Raw genomic sequence first — 25,260 nt, 5'->3', positions numbered from 1 at the left:
ACTCATCACTAAACCTTCTGGATGATTGAAAGCTGAGTGAGTGCATTTAGGGAGCAGTTTTTGTATGTATGTATTGTCACACAGGAAATCATCAGGGCCAGATGGATGACCAGTCATTTAGGCTGCAAGGGCAACTGGAGTTTCAGAAAAGCAACACAAACATTGCTTACTTCACTGAATGGCTTTTATCAACTGGGCGCAATCAGGTCAGTCAGGTTAGGAGCACTGCGAGGAATTTGAATCAGATTTTTTGGTCGACAGTCACAACATTAAAAGACGAGCTTTCTCTTTACCGTCCTGAAAAACCAGAAGAGTTGTTTTTTCAGATGTTCAGTTTTAATCACTTTTTAGTCGTTTAATCATCCATTACATTGGAAATGGGCACTACATCTATCCAAAAGTATCCCCTCCAATTAAATTTCACTAAATTCAATTCCCACTTGGGCTACAACAATCTAATCCCTGCATCACTGTATCCGGCTCTCAGTAAATCCATGATCCCAAGTCAAAGAAAATATTCTAAACATAACAGGGTCCAAAATTAATCGATTTTCTCTTTAGTAAATAAAATTCCCAAAGGTTAAATATTTGTAGTAAAATATTCATATTGATGATTTTGCTGACATGACGCTTATTTCCGTCCTGCCACTCGTTTGTATTTCCACAATATTCACCCTTACTCTGACAATGAGTGGCCAACCTTAACACTAACCAGGCAGTGAATGCCAGCGTTTCAGAAGCAGAGCTGGGAGGGTCTTTGTGGAATATGAGAATCAAAAACGTAGATAATAAAAAGGTTTAAGTGGATAAAACTAATAAAGCCTCCAATAGGTTTACAAACCTCTCGGTTTTAATTCTAATAGAAAATAATAGTAAAAATGTAGAATTTTCAGGATTATAATTCTCATATTTAGTGGTGTAAATTTTACTACACTTTCCACTCTTTCACAGTGGAGAACCGTGGCCTTGGACGTGACACTCAGCTGCAAACCACCCCAGTGCAAGCTGGAGTTTGTCATACATTAACTCCAAAAGGAAAGAAAAAGATCTCGTCTCTGCTTTTTGCAACGATGAAAGCAAAGCAGAGAAGCAGAAAACCAGGAAATTCGTGTTATCAGATATTGTCAGTGGAATAACATAAAGGAAAACACGGAGAGTGGGGGAAGTACATACAGTGGATAGTGGGAATAAAACCCGCAGCCTTGAGTACAGGCCAAGTCTTCGTTTTGGGGAGTGGGGGCAGTTGAAACACAATCTCACACCAGTTTGTAATAAAAAAGTTAGAAAATGCAATAAATATTTTACATACGCACACACAGAAAAGGAAGAGAGCATAGAATATAGAATAATTCGTGCATGGGTTATGGAGGAAACTGCTTATTTGAGATGCTTATAAGATAGATAGATAGATAGATAGATAGATAGATAGATAGATAGATAGATAGATAGATAGATAGATAGATAGATAGATAGATAGATAGATAGATAGATAGATAGATAGATAGATAGATAGATAGATAGATAGATAGACAGACAGACAGAAGCTTCACAAGTAGTCTCAACAGTAAATAGATAATGTGAGTGGACAGCTAACAACAAGCAAGCTTTTTAATGTTGAACAGTGCTTTATTTATTCAGCAGTAAACTCTGTTCAAACCTTTTTGGCATTTCACTGCTTGAAGAAAATAAGAGAGCAGCAGTCACTGAGGAGAGAGCCAATACATCTTTGAACCTGACAGAGCTGTCACTTTATAGTTACAGGCAGAAAGCAAATACAAACAAAGACTTTACACTGGAGCAAGATTGACAGAAACAATACTTCAGGTCATATATCAATATATTCACAGAGAACACTGCTGCATGCTGTGGCTGTTGATTTACAGAATGTACCCGGAAAACGGTATTTTACAAAATGACAGAGTAGTATTTCACAGTTTCACATAAATGGCTGCAGAGGTGGTCACTTCAGACGTACACAGATACACACGATGCAAAATAACACATTGCTATTCTTGTAAGGACTTGTTTTAAATGCATTACTGGCCTGACAAATGCTTTTTTTTTCTCCTTTTTTTGCTGTTTTTAATAAAAACACAGCCAAAACAAGATGTAAAGCTGCAAGAGGTCTGAGACCTGCATTCTTCCTCCAGGAAGTATTATAGCCAAAAACAGCTGGTTAAAAAAAAGCGTGGCACATTCAAGAAAAGTTCTTTTGTGTTTATTAAAAAACAAAAATCCAAAACAATAAGATAAGATAAGATAAGATAACCTTTATTAGTCCCACACGTGGGAAATTTGTTTAGTGAATTTAGACGGGACCTACAGTAGCAAATGTGGCTGGACAGATGGAAAACGCTGTGATCTAGCTTGATATCAGCAGGGACAAACTTTCTCCTGCCTTAATAAATATTTACTTTATGTTATTAGTATGTTGGCGGTCAAATTAACATGATTTTTTTTATTTGTTGTGCCCCTGTGGTTGTAGATTATCAATAAAATTTGCACAGCTGGAGAGAGAAGACAGGGGGAGTGTTTCTTAGCTTTTCAAGGAGGGCATCTCTGAAAAATTTGAGAACCATGCTAAGTCAACAATGCCAAGAGTACATAATGAGGAGGCCGGGGTGGTTTCAAATTGCATGGAGGAATCAGTGAATTCAAGGTGGCAAGTGTCCCGTAAAACTTTCCCTGCTGAACATCTATAATTGTGGAAGAAATTCAGCTGGAAGTCAAGAAGCTAATGAATGAGCCACTGACTGAGAAACATAAGCACTTTACTAGAAAAGCTTTGTAGTTTGAAACAATCCTCTCTCAGATGATCCTCTGTCTGAAACAAGCCAATTTATCTATTGTTTTTCCTCTTTGCTGCTTCTTTTAAACATAAAGGTTTAACAGCAGATGGCCACATTAGCGATATCCAGTCTTTTTGATCTCATACCAGGAGAAGAAAAAAACTGCCTGAAACTGAAGCCTGAGATTTTGGCTCACATGGATTACTTGTTCACATGCTGACCTCATTATTTGAACCACAGCCTTGGTGAATGTGAACATTCCCAATTTTAACTGTATGTATATATAACAGAAAATAAGGAAAAACATGTGAAATCTTTTTTAAACTTACTTTCAGCTTATTTTATTAGCTTATTTTCAGTGTAATCCATTTGATGGGGTTACACTGAAATGGTTTATGATTCTTTGGTCAGTTTTAATTTCGGTTAACTATACAAATTTATGCTGTTAACCAACTGCTAACTTTACCTTTTCAGGAGACTGCCACCAAGTTTCTGTTAGCGTTTGTTTAAGAGAAGGCTCAAAACAAGTTTTCTGATCCACTTCCCAGTGTAACCAGATACTTCCCGTGGACCATGCAGGACAGAAACAGACTTCACTACTAAGCCATGTTCATTACATTTAAGCAAATTGTCTTGTGTGTAATTTGGACAATGAAAATCAAAGACAGGACACAGAAGCTATATCAGGCTGCAGCCTCACACACAGTATTTCTGTAAGCAAATTCACTTAAACCCAGATAAAATAATGCCATTTATCCTGAACCTTTAGTATAATCCTATGAATAATCCACATCTTACAATTAGCAGAGTGCAAACGACAAAATGATGCCTGAATTGTTGTCAGTTTTTAGGCTGGCTGGATATTGTGACCCTTGTAAGTATAGAAATAGACACATGCCTGTACATACATCCAAGCTCACAAATTACTTTTGACAGTTGTGTGTTCGTCCTCTGCTCCCTCTACTTACATCGCACCAGTTGTCCCAGTAGGGCGGGACTCTGCTCACACTAAATGCTCCCTTTATCGAGTCCCTGGGCCTGGCTCGGACACTGCACAGTAGGACAGTGTGCGTCCATGTGTGTGTTCGCTGAGTTGAAGAGCAGTTGTCGATGACAGCTGCATGAGAGGAGGGAGAGAAAGAGTCAAGTGGCCTCAAATAGCCGACGTTCTCCTCATTCATCTGAAAGACTTCTCCACTCTTTCTCTCTCACTCAGCAGCCATTCGTGTGAAGTTCACATTTCTTTTGCTGACACAGCCATACAGTTTCATAAAACGCTCATAACAAAGAGGTAAGCACAGTCCGCTCTGCAGTGAAGTTTAGAGGTCAATCTGCTGCTGTCGTAGAAATGTCCCTCCTAGTCTATCAGCGGTAGGTAAAAGGCTCTGGTTATGCAGTTCGACCCATCAAGTAGTTTTACATTAAATATATACCATGGCAACATGCTTTAATCCACTTTAAGTGGTTTTTCAACCAACACCAAATGTCTCAGTTAACCTGTAAATGTATCGCCATGTCACAGTATATTTTCTGTGACATGAGTTATCGTTGTGTAAAGGGAACCTATCATGCTTATTTACAGCTCAGAACTTTCATTCTTGGACTCTACCAGAGTAGCTTTGCATGAATCACTGTTTTCTTTGGCCATTTTCCTGCTTTTTCTTTCATTTTTAGTCCAGTCCTTGTACCTGACCATTTTCAGAGAACCCTTAAATCGTTCAAGTATAAAAAGGCACCTAACTCAAAGCATTAACCACTGTTGTGTCTACAGTAACAACCTAGCAAAGAACCAGTTTTAAATTGTATATCTACAGTAGGCACTTTGCTAGTAGCAAGCTGCTGCATAAGCACATTCCTATAGCTGAATCTATGAAAAACACCACCAAAGATAACAGTTTAAAAGGAATAAAATCATATTTTTGCACCAACAAGGTGATTCCCAAAGACCTACTAGCTCAACAATTTAAATCTCCTGCCATGATGTGCACTGTCTTAAACAAAATTAAGGTGGTCATACCAAATATTGACTTTCAAGCTGTTTCATAATGGCCAAACTTTGCATTTGTGTTTGCACATGCTCCACTATACTGATCCTATTTCCAATTTTCCATGCAAAACATAAAGAAAAAAATGTGTGAGTTATTGTGAATGACCAAAAATAGTAAAGAAAGCAATAACAGGTCCCCTTTAATAGTGTATTTTGGGTTATTTTTGTTTGGGTTATGACCAAGAAGAAGCAGTTGGCAGCGTTTTCAAGCAAGCACTGATTTGGTGAAGTTTGAAAAGTGTGATATTTATCCTAAAGTGTGATTCAATTTGGACTACAAATAAAATGTTTAGAGACCTTTACATCACATGTTGGTGGAAGAGGTTTTTCTGTCAGGGCCAACAATGTGCTCAATATGCCAAGAAAACAGGAACTTGTGATTTTTAAACATCACAAGTTCCTGAACCTTGAGATTTTCAGTATAAACACAAATAAAACAGAAAGGCAGCAAAACGGTGCAGTATAATTGGTGTAATAATTTCAGCACGTAATGCAACATGTAATGCTCCTGCAGTAACCTTGATGAAAACATTTTAAATTTTAAACCAAATGCACTTGAGATGTTTTGGAATCATCAAATCTATGCTTACTGAGCTAACAGCCTGTGTATCTGCTACACTCAAAGGCAACAAAGTCTGCATTCCTATCCTGTTAATCATAGCCATCTGCAGTTATTAACCATCAAAAATGTAAAGAAAAACAAAACATTTTGTAAAGATATTGATTTGTTTTCCAACATCTTTGTTGTGGTATTGTCATATATATTAAATCCTCAGTGACACAGGCCTAGACGCCAAGCGGTGACATCGGGTTAGCTATGCTGAAGTGTGCATTTTGACTGAAAGCTGTTTTTTTGAGGTTGGTAATGTCAAAATGGTTACATGGAGATATACAGTGCAGCACTAAAAACTTCCTTGCGATTGCTTCAGTCAAAAGCAGAGCTCCTCAGTCATGCTGAATTGTCTGTTAACATTCGCCAACTACTCAAAAAGCAAAGTGAAACTGTCAAAACTGCGATGCAAATTTGAAATGGAGACCTTTGGCCCTTAAAGTAAAAACTGTGCACTTTAAACTGAGTTGGTTTCAGCAGTAAGTCACTTTTACTTTGAAGGCAGTTCCAGCTTCACACTATTAAGTTTCACAACATCCTGGCGAGTGAATGGCAAGTCTTTGCAGATGAGTCAGCATCTCCGGGCAACGATTTACCTGGTGGTGGCCACCAACCACAAGCAACCATTCACCAATGGCTCAACGAATCCACATTTGTCCCTCACGACTAGAGGTTGAGTGGGTTACTGATTGATATTCAGGTCTGTGTTACTGAGCCCTAACTTTGCACAGTGCCATATGAGACAACAGTTTGCTTCATCTTTAAAATGTATGAGCACACTTAAAGGAACCTCACACATTTTCCCATATTTTCCCAGTTTTGGAGATACTAGCTGCCTTTCTCTTGAATTCAGTGGAACTACACAGCATTCATCTTGTGGTGTTCAAAGCACCAATAATGTGGATATTTTTAAAAAACTGCAATTGTGTCTCCTTCTACAAATCATGACCCAGAAGCCTGTTTTGTTTTGCTTTTTTCGTGCCAAGCTACACCTGCTGAACATAGTTTCCATGTGGCACATTGAAAGACAGGGCCTGAATTTGGTAGAGAGGAAATAGTTCTAGATGGTGGATTTAAAAAAAATATGGTGTGCTCATTTTTTCTGGAATGACGTACTGCTGCTATGTCTGCCACTTTAAACACCACATTGTCACTTAGTGCAATTTTAGGAGAAGGCAGCTTATGTATAAAAAACTGGGCATCTCACATCAAAACAGTTAAGATGGATATTTAGCGCTACAAGCCAGGAAAAATATGCCTCTTTAAATTTCTAAGGTTTGAAGCTGTAATCATGGCTTAAATATCTTTTGATATCAGTTTAAATTCATTCATTCAGGTTACATTTAATGTGTACTGTGCTGTGCCGGATGAAACATTAGTCCATGTATACCCAAAAAGTTTGTCCTCCTCCCTTCGCTCTCAGCCAAAATCTTGCTGTGCTGCCTCCGTGACACCAGCGTGGCCTTTCCTCCAGCCATAACACACTCCTAGTGTCTGAGCCCAGTTGCCCCAGTGAGGCAAGTCCTGCCAAGTCCTTTCAGGCGCTAGTCTTTGGAGTCCGACAGCACATGTGTCTCTGTCCGTCTGTCCAAAGACTTTTTCCACTTTAGGAATGTTGTCCCTGCCTGTTACAGAAGCACAAAGAGTCTTGTCTTTGTCCATATCCATCAAGATCATATTTTCTCTCTCTCCCCTCTGCGAGTCCACTTTTGTTTCCATGTTCGCTGTGTATCCACACTGTTGCCCTTCAGCTCAGCAGGGCTGCACTGCTGCTGCACAGTCCACCGTAACACAGAGCTGCAAGTAAACCAGAAGCCGTTACAGCAGGAAAAAGAAACTGCTGCCTCACTGTTTTTGTCTATCTGTCAATTTATCTGTCAGTCATCCCACAACAGCAGTAGAGTAGAGCAGGAGTGCAGGAAAGCGGCTACAGCCAAAGTAGTAGACAAGAAGAGGGGGGAGGGGGGTCTCAGTGGTCTCTAAAACCAGTACAAATCCTTGCTCTTATCCTGTGCTGGCAGACCTGAGAGAAAAGGAGAGAAAAGCAGGAAAAGAAAAGACAGAGAAGGAAAAGAAGGTAGATTAGAAAACGAGGCGCAAATGCCCTGTTGATAAAAGCAGAAGGAACTGCCCGAGGCAGAGGGGGATGAAAGCGCGACAGCAACAGAAAAGAAAGTTGACAGCTGGTGTTAAGGTGCTGATTGACAGCCAGTTTGTTGGTTTAAACCACTTGTGTAAGTTGATCTCAGGCAGGGAAACAGAACGTTATTTCATTCTGCTTTTCACAGTATGTTACTAAAGCTGTTTCCCCCCAATTAGATATTGAGAGATACACAGAAAGAGAAGGTTATAATGAATGCTAGAGCAGCCTCATTTATTAATTAGTTTTCTAAATGAGTGCGCTTTTTGACAAACCAAGTTCAACATCTGCACAAACAAGCAGCAAAGGTTTAGCATGTCAATATAGACCGCAGAAAATCCATTTAAAAGACTGATATCAGTGTCAATATGAATGTCACTTACTGGTTTTCACGGGTGGTTTTCATCGACTCGAAGTCAAAGTGTAAGCTCACATCTTAAGCTCGATTGATTTTGTTTCAATTACTTCAGTCCCATAACAAGTTAACCTTGCATCTCATTACACAGTTTTCCCGAGCCTTTCATTCTTCTCAAACAGTATTTAAAAGAAAAAAATCCAGTAACTGACACTTCACAGATACGTCTGTTCTCGGTGTCTTTCACCAATACTAATTAACAATGTGAACGAATCCAATGAGAAGAATGCGACGCAGCATTTAAATCAATCCAGTCTGCAATTTGTATTAAGACTGTTCTGTTCTAACCTCACAACAACAAATCAATATAAAACAATTATTCTTCTGTGTTTGCTTTGAATCTCTTAGTGTGGGAAAACATTTTTATCTCAATTTCCAATTAAAGGTCGTGCTCTTTCTGAGATCTTTGATATCCGAGGAGTTCTCAGTCCTATTATTACTCAGTACTAGAGTAGTTTTGGATGATTTACACAAGCAGATTAAGCCAACTTTCTTTTAGGATTTCTTTTGGATATCCACACTCATTCCTAAAACTAGGAAGAACTTTCAAAAATCAAGTGTTTAGCAGTATTAAACCTGAGCTTTTGGCTCATATACTGACAAAAATATCTATGACAGTCAATAAAGAAAAACATAACAGGTCTCTCTTTATTTAAGCTAACATTTTAAGTAAACAATGACCAGCCGACATGCAATTTGAGGGCCTCATCACAACTCACCAAAATACTGGCCATCGACCCCTGAGGCAAAGCAAGCAGACTAAACCTTATCCACTGCAGGATTCTGCCATTAATTCGTTTTTCTTCTCTAACCATTCATGAAGTTTGCATTGTTTCATAACAAAAGCTTAGAGAGCATTAATAGAGAAAGCATAATACATCTTAATCTGAAAGCTGAGGCCTTAAATAGGATTCAAATAACTTTAGCTATCTAAAAATGTTAAATTTTGCATGTTAAAAGATTATTTTTAACTTATGCGATGACAAGAAGATATCCAAAAATTAAATTGAGGGTTTTTTTATTGCAAAATTTACCTTCCAGTGCTTGGTTCGGAACTATTTTACAAAGAAAGCGGTTCTACTCAAACAAAAATATTTTAGATTTTTGATTAAACTTGGTTGTTGAATTGCTGGGCCTCTCTTCCCCAAGCACAAAGCTCATCATTGTTTTATCACTGTTTTACTAAAAATAGGCTGCTGACTAAAAAGCTGGTGTAAAAGTCATTTTGTCATAACTGTGCAGAATGTGTGTGCTGCAGTTCAGCCTTTTGTTAGTTCTATTTGTTTAGTGCATATGACAGTTGTTGCAATTCTGATGAGGAGAGATCCTCCTGTTCATCATCCAGCTGTTTCTTCTTTTTTCTGTCTATTTTAGCTCAAGTGCCCACTTGAGTTGAATTTTCTGTTACCTGAAGGACAGAAGATGCAGTTTTCTATGCAGATCCTAAAATAAATCGACTTCAAAATTGGCAGTACCTGTGTCCATGTTCAGTCCAATCTCTGTTCCTGCCCCCGTGAAGGCACCGCTCCAGGTCGACCCCGTCCCCGATTCCCCTTTACCCCCGAGGTCACAGGGAGAGCCACTGGGCCCCGGTACCGAGCTGCCGGACGTCAGGCGGTGGTGCGACCTCACTGACGGCACCAGCAGCGAGCCGTAGCGTGGGTCGAACGCTGTGCCGTACATCTCGTGAACACCTGGACGTGGGTAAGCTGAGCTCTGGGTGCTTATAGCACCTCCTAGCGAGTAAGGGTGATGGTGGTGATGGTGGTGGTGGTGGGATGGGTGCCAGGCATCGGGGCTGGGCTGGTGGAGGTGGCTGTGCAGGGAGGCAGAGGAGTAAGGGTCACCTGGAAAGGAGAGCTCTGTGTGGGGAGCCGACAGAGCGCTGCCCAGTGTGGAGGAGACTGACGGCTGGTAGGAACTGTTCCAGAAAGACGGAGGGAAACTTCTCTGGCTCATAGGAAAGGATCCATCTGTGAAGATAGAAATGCACATTAATGAAGGAAACTCATTTCATAAGTATGACACACCTACTTATTTAGACTTTTAAAACGTATGTAGCTTGAATAATGTTAACACATTGTGGTTGAAGGTTCATTCTTGACTGTTGTTTTGAAACAAGGATCATTTTTTTAGCGTCATAATTTATGGTATGCGTATTGAATTTATCGCAACTTATTGATCATCTTTTTAAGGCAAAAAAGCATAAAATACAGTCTTTTCAGCTCCTTTAATGTGAATTTTGATGCTTTTCTTTCTTTAATATCACTGCAAGTGGAATCAGTTAGTTTTTTTAGACAGTTTAAAAATGTAATTTGAAGCTGTGTCCTTGGCAATGTGGTATTTGTGATGGTCATTTCTCACATTTTTCTGATATTTTATGTACAAGATAATCAATGACTGCAAAATAGTCGATGCAATTTTAAAGCAAGCGCTGCTGAGTAATAATAATAATAATAATTGTGAGGCTTGAGGATAGTAAGTTTTGTTACAAAATGGTACGACAATGTAAATTCCTTCCTCACTCACAATCGGTCATTTTTTTGCTAATAAAACTTACATAAATGTGCTGGATTTAAAAAGTGTTTGCTAAACGGGAAGAAAGGAAAAGCAACTCAATTCAGCATAGATTTCAAAAATAATAAAGGAATGAATCCTTTTATGTCGGCTTTTATCATCCCTTTATGTTTACACAGCTAAAACTGAATATTAATGGGGATACCAATTCAGTTTCTTTTAATTCTTTAGCTGATGGAAAGAATCACCGGTTAACGTGACCCTAAAAAGGATTTCACTTCAGCGAAACCTGTGATAGATGTAATGTCATTAAAAGCGATATACAAAAAAATTAATGAGAAAATTCCTGGCAAATACTTTTAATTGTGCACTGAATTTATATCTTTGGATAAATATGTAGCTCTCACCATCTTTAATCTGACCCTGTAAAGGTATTCCTGTTGTTGCATATATTTAAATCACTCCAAATCAGATAACTGGCAGCAACACAATGTGGATTTCTTAACATATTGTCATATGTTTTTGTTATCATCTCTTTTTCGTTGCCATAGTTTACACAATAAAAAATACAAATTCAGACATGAGTGCTCAGGTGTAGTTGAGTTATTTCATTCTCATATTTCCTTTGGGACTAAAATTCACTGAATTATTTTAGTATTTTTATCTGCATTGTCTCCTTTCTCTTATTTTGTTGGGGACGTTGCACTTGGGCACCAATTATGGCAACCCCCCCCCCCCCCCCCCCCGCCTTGGATTTATTACTTCCTGAGAATTCTATCCTAAACCAATTAGATCAGGCGTGGGTTGATCATCAGTTTGCTTTGTGTTTTTGTGCTCTCTGGTCCAATTCCAATCCGGCCCCTTCACACTCCCGCTCCGTCACAAGTGTAACTCCACGAAGAGTCACACTTGTGGCTGCTGAAGGATCGCTTAATTAATGGATATGGTAGAATCGTAGCGGCAACCTCTGGGATGTTCTCGCCTTTCTCAGCTCAAAACAGGAACTTGCAATCAGCATCTGGAGTGTCTGGATGTATTAAGATCGGGTCCATTACTTATTGGAAAATACAACTGCTCCGTTTCAATTTCATTTCCTTCACAGAGTGTGGTTAGTAAGCCTGCACTGGTGCAGCTTTGGCTTTGGTGGGTTTATAACCCACTTCCACTCAAGGCTAATTGGTTTGGAATAGCACTTAATGTAGGGGACCGTCCACGCAAAGGCGCAAAGGGACTGAAAGCATGCAGGGAGGGGGGTGTAGCTGCCAGATTGTAATTGGGCCTCTGACTCTGATGAAGTCACGGTAGTGTTGAAGCAGGATTATTCCACTGAATTTTCCTCGGAAAATGCAAAGTCAAGGCTCAATTAAAAACTTTTTCCCCCCTTAGAAGGACACAACATATAATTATGTTGAGCATGATGGGGTTTTTTTTTAATAAAAAATGATTCTATTTATGTGATTTTACTGTAATAGTCAGTAAAACTTCTGTTTTCATTTTAAGATATTTGCACAATGGACCATTATCACACTTGTGGTGCATATGAAACACGTCTCTCCCTCTAAATAATCTGAAAGCTGTTTCAGAGGCGTTTCTTTATAGACTAAATTCTTCTTTTTATTCACAAGAACAGGCTGAATTACGCCTACTTATTGAATACCTACTTATCGTACTATTTGTATTTATCATATGTATGTTTCCTATATTTAATAGATACAATCAGTTATTTCACTTGTAATTTTCTACCACTAAAGTTAAATAGCAGCTTTCATCATTGTTAGTGATGGTTCACATCAAAAGGTGGCATTAAAATCAATCCTACTATTTTAAAGACATACACACGTTTGGGGACATACGTGACACACAACTTTCCATTATCCTTTCTATACACATGGACAATTCCTAAAAAAAAAAACACTATAAAAAGTTGGCATTACACATTTAAAAATATCACACCAGTGCATGTAAATAGATGCCTGGGGCATAATTGATTCTACTCAATCACTTTAATATTTAAAGACAATGAAAAGCAGCATAAAACTCCACTAAAAGAAATAAGTGGCAAATATGCAGGAATATTTAAGTATCACCAGTGGAAAAGGGCCACAACGCTGAGTCCGCCAATGTCAACATCAGAAAAAAGATCACACACCACACAACCTGAGAATATTAAGGCATTTCATGAGTAGAAATGTGAAATGTTGAAAAATGTTGCCTACAATTCTCAAAATACTGACAAAATAATCCACTAATACACACATATGTGTGTGTATGTATACATACATATATACAAAAAGAAATACTACACACCTCTTACGGCCTTGTGGCTGCTCGACGCGGGGTATGCACTCGTCTGGCTGAGAGCTCGGCTGAAGTGTTCATCCACCACCGCACTGATATCGCCCTGGAAGTAAGTGAAGAGGACACAGCGGGAACTCAGGTACTCGGCACCGGGCGGCAGCTCCTTGTCCTCCTCTTTGATCGCCGGGGGGCCAAGCCGGCTGCCGCTGTCCTGGTGGTCTTGCATTTTGGAATACAAAGCCAACTTCTAAAAAGGACACAGATATATTTATATGATTGTAATAAAACAATATACTCATGCTTCTGATGCATATATAATTTTTTGTATTGACATGACATTTGACATCAAAAATATATTTCTATAAGGACACAGCAGGTTTTAGAGGAAGATAAAGGAACCCAGTTAGCATCTGCTTGTCTGAGACTGCATTGTCTTAAACTTTATAATAACTTACAAATTTGGCATTAATTTTGAAATTTAAAAAATAACGTTTTTTGCAGTTTTTGGTCATTTAAAAAAAAAACAAAAAACCAGCTAATACTTCCAGGTATGAATGAATAAACTGGAACATGCTGATATTATCAACATGTGAAGTAAATGGTCGTTTTAAAATATAATAATGTATTAAATGTGTGCATAGTAACTGATAATTACAAATAAATAAATAAAAATATATCAATAATAGTGTTAAAACAATATGTAAACGACTTAAGTAACATCAGGGCATCATATGATTGTTGGGTTTTTCTCTGTATCTATGAAGCGCCTTGAGGCGACTTTTGTTGTGATTTGGTGCTATATAAATACAATTGAATTGAATTGAATATATAATTACTGTGTTATATGATAAATTCAGTTTAAATGACTAAACAAAATAAAGGATTAGAATTTGCTGTCTAGCAAGCACTGAAAATCTAGACTATAATCATGTGGTGTAGCTGGAACAGGCTCATCCCCAGGCTGTTTAGACCAGACAAAGTGAGTTGTAGCACTATGCGAAATATGTGTAGATGTTGACTGAGAGTAAAAAAAGAAGCTCTTTAACAGGTCTAGAAAAGCCTGTTTAAAACTAGTCACTCTCTAACTTATGACCCTTGCAGGCTTCAGAGGTCCCACTGACAGAAGCAAATATAATATGAAAAGTTTTGTTAGTAGATGAAGGACATTTAAGCTGAAAACAATCTGAGATATACTTTCAAAAAGTGACAATATTACTTTAAACTTACTGATGTTACTTTAACAACTGCACTTAAAGATAAAACCCGAGTAGCAAATAATGTCTGTTGCAGTCTGAATAGCACACATAAAAATATTTTAAAGCAAGAAAATAAATACATAAATAAATAAATACATTTTAAAACAAGTAAAGAGATAAAAGATTGTAAAGCAAATGAGTCTTCATTAAATCTTTTTTATTATTATTTTATTTTAGTTGTACTTTTGACCACGTTAAATTAGAATGTTTATCTAATACTGCAATTGACTCTATACCACATATATAACCTATGAGGTAACTTAACAGTGAGATAAATGCAAACAACATAAACTGTTGACGCAAAATTGAGTTTGAAACTTCTCTACACTTTACGTTTTGTGTAGCGAGTTTGAGCCTTGCAGCAGGTAGCGCAGTGATACAGTCATTTTTATAAGATCCTAAGCGGTGATTAACTGTCTGTTTAACACATTTTTAAATGCGCGCTGTTTTTAAAGAGTGCTTTTAAGGGCTGTAAGTTTAGGTTGTGCGCTTTAATGGCCTTTATCTTTTGGATTTATGCGTAATAAAGTTTTATTGACTTTAAATAAAGTTTCTGCATGTGGCTTGCAGCCTAAAGTGAAGACATAAGTCTTATAAAACACTTTATGTCTGTGTGTTCCGTACCTGGTGGTGATAGGGGCTGTAGGAGCTGAAATAAGGCTGAGGACCAAACACTTGGTACATCACATCCAGGCAGCTCATGGCGAAGAAATCACGGATAAGAACCAAGCTTCATTGATAGAGCGTGTATGGTCGGACGGAGCTGAAACAGTAATCCAGGAAGTGGTGGAAAGCGGCACACTCTCAGACTCTCTCCGCTGAGCCGCTCTGCGCTCTTTACGCACTGGACTCACACTGAAGGGAACCCCTACAGCTTCCAACCCTCCTCCTCCTCCTCCCGCCACACACCCATTCTGACACCTCCTTCCTACCAATCCGAGCACAGAGCTCCGCCTCCGCCTTAATGGGCTTCTAATTACCGAAAACCAAAGGACACCGCTGAAGCGTGGAGCTCAGGCGTCTGCTGGAAAAAATGAAAAAATCTTCACTTATACTTTTGATAATTATACTATTATACTGTGCTCTATGAAAACTCTGTAATCATAGTCGTGGAAATTTTTTACAAAACTCCTTCCTTCATTATTTCCAATTTCCAAGTGAGACTTTAAAACGCAGGATCCAAAGGACCTGCTGTAACTCTGCCATACACCACAGGATGACCTCAGAGGTCCCGTGTCCCGATGGGCTGACACTTTACGGAGACATGTGGCTTTTAATGCTGTGTTTGAGCGGTGTATTTTTACCCAGACACTGGGGGTGGGTCTGTGGGGAACCTATGTGGCACCAGGTTACCTGGTAACTTGTCTTTATTCTTATTTTCATTATTAACAATAATAATATGCTAATCAATAATCAACACCATATCAAGTTGTAAGTTTTGGTTTTATTTAGTTTTTTCTCTTAAACATGGGAAATTAGGTTTCTGCTTTTGTGCGTTGGATAATAAGTACCATGATTTTTGAAAATGATATTTCCCAAAATTAAAAATTTGTGTAATACCCAGTGATACTGGGTTAAACAAAGACTATGCTGACAAGTCGGTTATGTTAACTTCCATCAGTAAGACTTTATGGTGAGTATGATGGTGCAGAGCTGCTGTCATTGCTCCCAGCTGAAGTTTTCCTCGTGGTTGAAGTCACAGTTGAGAATGTAACAACTGCTGCTTCCTGCTAATTGAATGAGTAAACAAATGAAACCAACCAATGAGTGGAATGTAAAGCTATGAACTTCCCCAATCCCTCAACGGCTGCCCAAATTCTGGAGGTCAAAGGTCAGATAGTTTGTTCCCGGTATGGTGGTATGTCAGTGTGAGTGTGTATAAATATGTAGACTTGTGTGTGATCTACATGAAAGAAAATAGAAAAAGTCATAATTCATAGACTTACTGTAACACGCAGCTTCACCAGGTTTTAATTTAATCTGGTGTATTTAACATCTACAAAGCCAATGTCAGGACAAAATTAGTAATATAATTACACTGCAAGAGTCTTTTTTTAAAGCTACAATATAACACAATAATATACAGCAGTTATATTTGTTTCAAGCCCTGCTAACAATATTACTGACAATTATAAAACAACAGCACAAGAATAAACTTATTACAGTGTAATAAAAACAATGTATTATGCTAATAGACAACAGCTCACTTTTAGCTTTCCTTTTGTTTTTTCTCATTTTTATTTATATCAGGTGATTCACGTGATTATATTCTTTAATATACTATATGGTATATTGTGCTTTAAATTTTTTATTTTTTCTTATTGTGTTCTACAGAATTTCAAAGGACGCTTGCAAAAGGTTTGAAGCTAAATCATACTAAAATAATTTAAGATCATTTTAAGAGACCTGGAGGATAATACTTCATATTACATATTATACTTCAGATAATATTTCAGTCAGCAGATGTTATCTCTGAACATTACTGCATCTGCTTCCTTGTGTTTGTGATGATTACATTTCTGATGTTTTGATTTAATTTAGTCTGGATGCTTTCGTATCGCACTCTTACGTATATGTGTGAACTTCCTTGGTGAATTTTGCAGTGTGTATTTGTGTGTGTTTGTGTTATTGTTATGTAACCACATCTTTCTGAACTGCTGCCAATGATATTTTTAATCTCAATAGTATTATTGTCCTAAAAAACTCTAAAAAAAAAGAAAAAAAAGAATCAGTTTTGCTTCAGGCTATATTAAATTAGATACGTTTACCTCGCACCAGAGTTATTAAAACTTTGTTGTTTGTTTATTTGTTTGCCCTTTCATCAGCATTTATTTATATTTCTTTCTTCTTCTTTTTCTTTCTTTCTGTCTTTCTTTCTTTTTTTTCTTTTTTTTTTTTTTTGCCAAACCGGTCTTCTTGGTTCACTTTAGTTGTTATCATTTAAAAATTGTTATTTTGAATCTGCAAGGTCTAATATGGTCAGGATAGATATTGCATTACACATGCGAATCCCACTGACTCACAGTCAGGAGATCCAAGGCTCAACAAAGCATGTGATCCAAAAGTTTCCTCACACTGTAAAATCTAATATTGTGTTTAATTAAAAATATTAAATAGGCTGAACTCAGTTTTTATCAATTTGTTATTAGAACTCGATTCAAATAAGTGGATCGTTAAATGAAATGGATGAACCAGAATTGGTTTGTAAAAATGCTCCAACTTCAGTGGTGTGGAACTGGTTTAGCTTTCGTCTAAAGCATTATTTTTGGTAGCGCATGCTAGTGGACCGTCGTTATTACTGTGTTGTTTGGAAAACATGGCACACTTAAAATCAATCCTTTGATTTTTCTGAAAATCGACAGTGCCCCTTATAATCCCGTGTGCCTTATGTATGAATTCTGGTTGTGTTTACTGACCTCGAAACGATTTTATGTCGTATGCGGCGCTCGAAGATCTGTCAAATGTTTTAGTACGACTTTGCTAAGCTATGAAGCGCACCGCTTGATGGATTGTCGGAGCATTACGGCATCGTAGTCAGGAGCCTCGCGGAGTGATACCTACTGTGCTTTAACATAATATTACCATACTGTGTGTGTATAACCTCTTTTTAAGTTTTGTGGATATTATACATGGTTATGCTGAGGATATGTCGGCCAATTTCCACTGGAAATGCCTTTTGGTTAAACTGTCAGCAAGGAATTTGCATTTGCACTGTTACATTTTTATATAACTTTAATGCACATAAAAAACAGCTGCTTGTTTAAGTGAAAATACATTGATGGGGTTTTTTGCACTAATAAAGCTGTGGAGTTGTAAAGTATTTTGTCTAGTGTCAATTATATCGTCAGTTATATCGTTATCACAAATTTTCAAATGTATATCGTGATAAATATTTTTGGTCATATCGCCCTGCTCTAATTTGAGCATTACACAGCTACATTCTCGCCTGAAAATATCTTAAAAGGTTATTTTGTGAACCAGAAAGGGTAATCTGGGGAAAAGGAGGATCGCATTTGTCAGCCGCAGTTGTCGGAGCCTGTGCATACTTGTAAGCGCGGCAACTTGAAATGTTTGTCAGTAGGTAAACAATTAGTATTGTACAGTTAGAAATATCAAGTTATTTTTAATACTGCAGACTTGCAATGAATAAGTTGTCCTAACAGTCATCTTAAGTAAGCTTTACTCAGCCCTGCGACAGACTGGCGACCTGTCCAGGGTGTACCCCGCCTCTCGCCCTATGACAGTTGGGATAGGCTCCAGCGCCCCCCGCGACCCTGAAAAGGATAAGCGGAAGCGAATGGATGGATGGATTATTGTTTCAACATTACCATAATAACTGACTCACAAATCATACTGCATGCTAATTAAATGTTAGAAAAGTTTTAAAAACCTGTGTAAAGAGCAACCCTGGGCTATAAATAAACATTACAGATAAAAATGGGAGTGCACACTAATGTAACCATTATGTTGAATTTTCCCCCTGTGCAGTAATAATCCTTTGTACTGATTTTGTCATTCTGGCACTCGACTGTCCTTTTAGCTGACCCCCTCCAACAACCAGCACACCTGTTCCCCACCACAAGTGCCCCAGAGAAGCTATTAAAACCCAAAATATCTTCCATTGAAGTGCAGCTCAGCTCATCTCACAGGCACCATTCAATGATCGGCCTGTGTGTGTGTATTATGGAACTGGGACTGCCAAGGTTCAATGAGGAATTTTCAATCAGGAGTGTTATCTGCTGTCACTCACAGGTTTGATAGATTTGAGGAAGGTTTTTGGAAGAATCTGGAGGTGTTCTTTGTATGAAATTATTTCACCACAGATAAACATTGAAGGAGAAAGAAAGCTTTTTTTAAGCTATTTCGGGGCAGTCCAAGTCAAGGCAGAAGTTGAGCATCAGATTAACAGATGCTCGAAAACTTTTCTTGTGTCTTTTCTACAGTGACATAATTTTATATGGTCACAACTTGAGATATGAACATGTGCTCTCAAAAACAACAGCAGCAAAGCAGGAAGTCAGCTGCTGATGTTACTGGAGTGGGTCTCTTCCTCTTTATTTTTTAACTTGCCGTATGAACTTTTGTGCTGGTTAACCCTACATGTGAACCATGAATATTATGCTGCTTCGTTAAAATCTTTCCTTGTGGGAAGCATTTTGTAACATGGATTTAGATAAGTGCTCCATGACCAAAGATAAAAAGCCTCAATAAACACAAAGTAAAAGCAGATGATCTCTTTAACAGGAAGGGAAAACAGTAGATTGAGCCACACTTCATTTCACTTGGCTGGTACGCTTTATTTTAAATCCCAACTTTGGAAATTAAGCATTTTTCACCATCTTGTCTACATTAGTATTACTTGTATGAAAGAACTTAGTAAACCATTGTCTTCAATCATAAAGTGGTTACCATGTTTGCTTGGTAAGTGAAAGGTTCGCCTTCTGCAGGTGGTCGGGCATCTGTGGTCAAACTCTGATAACACCTGCTATAGCAATCCCTTGTGGAAGGAAATAGCCAAAATCCACTTTAGCTTCAGGTCATTGCAGTTTCAATCTGACTAACAAAAAAAACTCAATGGCTGTTTTTTCCTTTTCAGAATTCTTCACAAGTTTCCACCAAGATGAGGCAAAAAATCAGTAATCAGAAAAAGACACGGGACATCTTCATTTTTTCTTGACTTTAAATTTTAACACACATTTCTGAACCTGCAGGGTTAGCATTATGAAGGGACCGTTAATTCCATAAATAATGATCTTTTCCCAAATCTAACAGGTGATTGGAACATTTGACAATAATTCAACTGTAATAATATTGTATATATGCTAGGTTTTCAAAGCTTAAATCATTTCGATTCTTTTGTGGATCAAATGAGAAATGCATTTTGAACCCAAATTAACCTTTCATGCGTGTGGACTTACAGTACGTGATCCTAAGCACGCTCTGTCTTTCCCGGACATGTTTTAGCATTAAAACGCACACACGCACAAAAACATCAGTGCTCTTTAGCACACAATAAACAGCTCTGGAGTTTGAGCTGAAAACTGACTCTGGTGTGCCCGCCTGGGATTGGAAGCTGTGACAAATGTACAAACACACACACACAAACCTGCACACACACTCCTGGCACTGGCAACTGTGTAGCTGATCCTCATGTTATGTCTACCAAAGATAGAGTACTGTTTCATTTTCCTCTAGAGAGGTGAACACTTCAGTGAATCAATTTTTTTTTGTTTTCATTTGTTCCTTGAGTGTGACGACGTCTCTTCCCTCTGTACAACTTTAAAGCAGATGTCAAACCTTCGATTAGAAAGAGCTTAGATAGGCTGTCAGGGTCCTGGGTCGCTCAGACCATGGGCAGTCATGGACTTGTTATATTATATGTATTTTTGGTGTTGCTGCCCCTCTTCTCCATGCTTGTAGATATGAGTGTGTGTGTGTGTGTGTGTGTGTGTGTGTGTGTGGGTGCAGGTGTGTCTGAACACTTGTTTGCAGGCGCCTTCAGGCCTGGTGGGTGTGGCCCTGCTAGGGGACTGGCCACACCCGAAGCTACACACCTGCTGCTGATCAGGGCTCGTCGGGGGAGCTACTTAGGAGAGTCTTGGAGCTCCCACCGACGCGGGATCATTGCGTGGCTTCACGTTAGTCTCTCGACCAGGTCCTAGTTTAAGTCTGCTGCATTATTGTGTGTCTGACGGCTGCCTCTCTCTTATGTCCCCAGGAGTAGCGGGGAGACGAGAGGACAGCGAGCACGGGGTGCTCATCACGGAGAAGCGGAGACAGGAGTAGTAGCACTGGGAAGAGGACACGTCACAGGAGTCGGGAGAGCACGGGGATTTATTGTCATGTTTTTCCATCACTGTAAATAAACGCACTGCTAAGCACACAGAGCTCCGCGCCTGGGTCCTCCTTCCCTACACCCCCACGGTTTGCCCTGCCAAACCGTGACATACGCAGGCAGATCAAAATAGTTAGTTAGTTGTCATGATCAGTTTTGTACAGTTTGGAAAACTATATTTTATTTGGGCTTAATGCACCATTAGCTGTATTAGTCGGTTACAGCACAGCAGCAAAGCTGCAGACACATAAACATAAACAGGGGAGCAACTTGTAATGAGGTATTAATATAGTGAACTGATGATAGAGTTTAAAGAAATTACATTTAATAACACACAACAGAAGAGAAGAGAATAACACTTCCTTTGCACCTATAGTAGTCAATAGTATTCAAGGTTGTGTCTCACTTTATTGTGTTTATTGCAAGACAATCCTTTGCCATAGCTTCTGATCAGCAGGAGCCATTTTCATTTGTCCCTATTTCGGTTTGTAGGTAATTACCTTCTTTTTCATACACTCCATTTAATTAGTTTATCCATTTTTTTTGTCACTGAGACGATATTTCCAAATTAAAGAATGTGTTTTGACATTATTGGGGTTCTTTTTAAGATATATTAGCAAAACATTATTTACAGGAGAATGTTTTCTACCCAGAATATTATGTCCTTGGGGCCTGAAGAAAATAAATGTTGTTTTCTTCAGGTTCTTTCATTTGGGGCTGTAATTATTATTTTATTTTTTGTCCTGTGGTATCCATATTTGGATTGTCTTTGACATGGACATGTAAGACCTAGATGGAAGATGGGAACTTGAGACCTCTTGTTTTGTTCAGTCCAGAGCCAGACATATTCAGGTTTTTATTAATCACAAAAACAAGAAGTCTTCACATCAAAGAAGCTGAAACACAAAAATGTTGAATCATTTTACATTTAACATGATTCACGTACATGAGAATGAATGAGCAGGGGTGTGTGTGTGTTTATAAGTGTGGTCGTTACAGTTCATCCTGTTCAACCATCCTAGCGTTTCCTTGATGGTGGAGGAGTGTGCCGGTTTTGTTTGGCCACAAGATGAGGAAGACCCGACCATGACCCTCCATTTACCAATGGTCTACCAGTACGCCATCAAGGACAGTGTCTGTGTGTATGTTTCTGTGTGTACTGCTTCACACGTTACTGTCTAACTGTTTTCTATGTATATATATATATATATGTGCATGTGTGTGTGTTTTAAATTTAATTAATGTATATTCTGCATGTCAGAACAAAATTAATAATATACCTACACTACAAGAGCCTTTTTAAAAACTGCAATATAAGGCAATAATATACATCAATTATCAATGGAGAGACTGAATGAATTGTTGGGTTCTTAAACAAGATGAACAGATAGATGACTTTATTATAATAACGTCTAAAGTGTGTTTTGCTCTTTAATTATTTTATGCGTGGTGGTTGTGTGGTAGCCTGTTATAAATTAGGTATAAAATTTGAACTGATTTAATACAGGTTAATGTGAGATGACTCAATAAAGTCAGTTCAAATTAACATAATAAACTACTAATATTTAAGTTTCACCTGTGAATATATCTCATGTTTCATTAACTGCAAAGATCGGGAAGAAAAGTGTAAAATCTGTTTGGTATGTTGTAATTCAAAACCCAGGCGAAATGTTTTTGTTTGGCAGAAATTGTTCCCAGGGATGTGTTCGCTGTATCGTTGTTGTTCGTGAAGGCCAGCGTCTTCTTTAAACCCAATAACTGTTTTTTTTTCTTTAAGGCTAAAGCTAATCAAGATCTTCAAGACAGCCAATATATTTATGCAACTTTAATTTCTTTTCCTTTTCTTTATGGATCTATATTAATGGAAAAATATTCTATCAGCTTCATAGCACCTGAGGGGTCATGTGTGGTGAGGGTGGTAGAGAATTACTTTATATGATGCTTAAAATGAGGGGATGATCTGCCGCAGTTAACTGGGGCCATTAAAATATTACATGCTTGATGCAATATTTTTGCTGCTTTTCATCTGCATGTCGAAGGTTAATTGTGCCAGCATAAAGGGAACGACCTAACGACCTTAAATGGAATAACTCCAACTGCTTTAAGCATGGTGTTGTAAAGTTACAGTCAAAACTGCACAAACGTCAAAAAAGAAAGGAATTCCCCAGCAGCTCTGAAACACACAAAGACACGGCAACATACACACACACACACTTGTGGCTTACGTCTAGAATCAGTAAAGCCGAGTGAGTGTGTTTCTGTGTGAGACTGAGAGAGAGGAAGGAAGACAGAAACAGCCCAGTCTCACAGCGACACATTATATTTGACAACAAAAGCTGTTACATTTTCATGTCAAGAGGAGGGACTTGCCACACTACATCTATTCGTGTGAAGAATATTGCAGACAGGTTTATTTTAACCCAAACCGTGATCTCTTGCACAGTAGATACCTTTAAATGACAACAAGAGGTTGAACAACAAATCCCATCAGAAGTGCCAAAAACTGCAGATCCTCTAATTTCCACTGGTCACTTTACAGCAGAAATTAGTCTGGTATATTAAAAAGTTTGGTTTTGACGGCACATTTTGCCTTCCTGTCAGTTGTAGAAATAGTTGAATTCTATATAATTTACCATTTTAAGTGTAGTAAGACTTAAAGTAACACATTATAAGGGGTGTGGCCATTTTGAGTGAGAAGCAAGTGCTGTATTTTTTGTAAGCTTCCTTTTATATAAAGTTTATATAAAAACCTATATAAGGTGAAGTATCATTTTTGCTTTGTTAGTACTAAAATAAAACAAAACAATGGATCACAAAATGCTGATACACACAGATTGCCACCAGGTGATTATATGGATACATATATCAGGATCGCCCTGATCCGTGCATCCATGTAATCCATTTAATGACATGAACTGTTGGAGAAACAGTAAAAAAATCTCCACAAATTGATGCCACTCGTCAATGCAGTTGCAGCATTAGGCTATGATGTTACAGGGTCATGACTTTTGTAACTAATTAGGCAGCAACTTGATAACATATTTGGGAATCAAAAAAAGTATCTTACAGAGGAAGAGTTTCTCAGAAGTAAAGGTAACCAGAGGCTCACCAGTCAGCAAAAAACTGTGAATTTGAATCCTCATCTTCAGAGGTTCACAGCATCTGGAAAATTCTCTGTGCAGAAGGGACAAGGTTGAAAGAAATATTGACGTGTTCTTCTGGTCCTCGGTCAGCGCTGCATTAGCAGGTATGATGAAATCACAGCGAGGGTTCAGGAACACAGTTCACCACAAAGCACAAGCAAAATCTCTGCCATGCAAAGAAGAAGCCAAAAGCGCAAAGCTCATTTAAAATGGACTGAGGTAACGTGGGAAACTGATCTGTGTCCAGATCTTTGACCAATTAAAAGCATTTGGAACATCATGATTCCCATCAGACAAAAATGGGACAACATTCCTCTCCTACACTTTTGGGGAGCTGCACAGTTTCATATGTTTTCTGTGTTCTTTTGTGAAAAAATATGGGTTTAGATATTTACAAACCATTGCATTCTACTGTTATTTGCATTTTTCACAGGCTCTCAGCATTTGTGGAATTTGATTGTAGATCAAAGGAGCAAGAAGAAATGCTCAAAAAGCCAGAATATGAACCAAGACAAGAACTGAAGAACTGAGCAAGAACAAGCGACGCAGAATATAAAAACAAAGAAACGGAAGTGCTGCATAAAGCACGAGACACGTGGACCTTTTGAAAGCCTCTTAACCTCCACTGCACTCCCGGTGAACTCTTTCACTTTTCACGTTTGAAACAGTAATTTCACTCAATTTCAAAGGCAGTCAGCACATTGAAAAAAAGATTCATAAAAACATGTTTTAATCAATGCTGTCAGATAGAAAACTACAATTAAATTTCACACTGATTAAAATAGTTGATTTGCTTCATTTTGACACAAAAATAAAACTGTTGCCGCGTCTCACAAAGAGTCTGTTTTTCATTTCAGGACGACACAAAAGAGCAGACAAAATCAATGTGTAACTTTTTTCACCTTTTCACAATTTATAAGCATTTAATTTCAAATTCATTTAAATGTATTATTACACCAGGTATAGCAAGGGCAGTGTTTTGAAAGAGTGTCTGAATATCCATTTTATTTTATTTTTTAATTCATTATGTGGTGGTTTTGAAAGAATAACTTTGCTGAAGGCCTTCCAAAAGAAAACCTTGAAGGTTCAGGGACTGCTAGTTGGCAGGATCAGACTTTTGTGTGAGTTTGTCATGGGGACAAAAATCCACTGACTGAATATGTACTCAAGGCACTGCTGTGAACAGTGCCCTCACGTCCTAATGGGTTAT

General features: G+C 38.2%; 1 protein-coding gene across 2 annotated transcripts; it reads right to left on the bottom strand.

The window, feature by feature from the left end:
- Nucleotides 1–1,627: 1,627 nt before the first annotated feature.
- Nucleotides 1,628–14,855, bottom strand: vgll2a (vestigial-like family member 2a). Of its 2 annotated transcripts, none has more exons than XM_085247859.1 (4): nt 14,697–14,855; nt 12,826–13,063; nt 9,477–9,974; nt 1,628–7,469 (listed from the first exon to the last, which is right to left on the bottom strand). In XM_085247859.1, the coding sequence occupies exons 1-4, from the start codon at nt 14,772–14,774 to the stop codon at nt 7,426–7,428; spliced, it is 858 nt and encodes a 285-aa protein (XP_085103985.1). In that variant the 5' UTR covers nt 14,775–14,855; the 3' UTR covers nt 1,628–7,425. The 2 variants fall into 2 exon arrangements, with proteins under 2 accessions (XP_085103985.1, XP_085103984.1); XM_085247858.1 differs by having other exon boundaries at nt 1,628–7,243.
- Between the last annotated feature and the right edge of the window lie 10,405 nt (nt 14,856–25,260).

This window comes from Mchenga conophoros, linkage group LG15, assembly GCF_057382185.1.
Source record: "Mchenga conophoros isolate Kocher_MC1m ecotype Shallow Benthic linkage group LG15, M_conophoros_male_GT1.1, whole genome shotgun sequence".
Taxonomy (NCBI): domain Eukaryota; kingdom Metazoa; phylum Chordata; class Actinopteri; order Cichliformes; family Cichlidae; genus Mchenga; species Mchenga conophoros.
This window is presented reverse-complemented; position numbering and strand designations above follow the sequence as displayed.

Excerpts from the sequence above, each read along its gene's own strand:
- vgll2a (XM_085247858.1), bottom strand. The coding sequence starts at position 14,774 with ATGAGCTGCCTGGATGTGATGTACCAAGTGTTTGGTCCTCAGCCTTAT. Across the intron at positions 9,975-12,825 it reads CAGCCACAAGGCCGTAAGAG|ATGGATCCTTTCCTATGAGC; the intron begins GTGTGTAGTATT and ends CTATCTTCACAG. Across the intron at positions 7,244-9,476 it reads TGGACTGAACATGGACACAG|CTCTGTGTTACGGTGGACTG; the intron begins GTACTGCCAATT and ends GTTTACTTGCAG.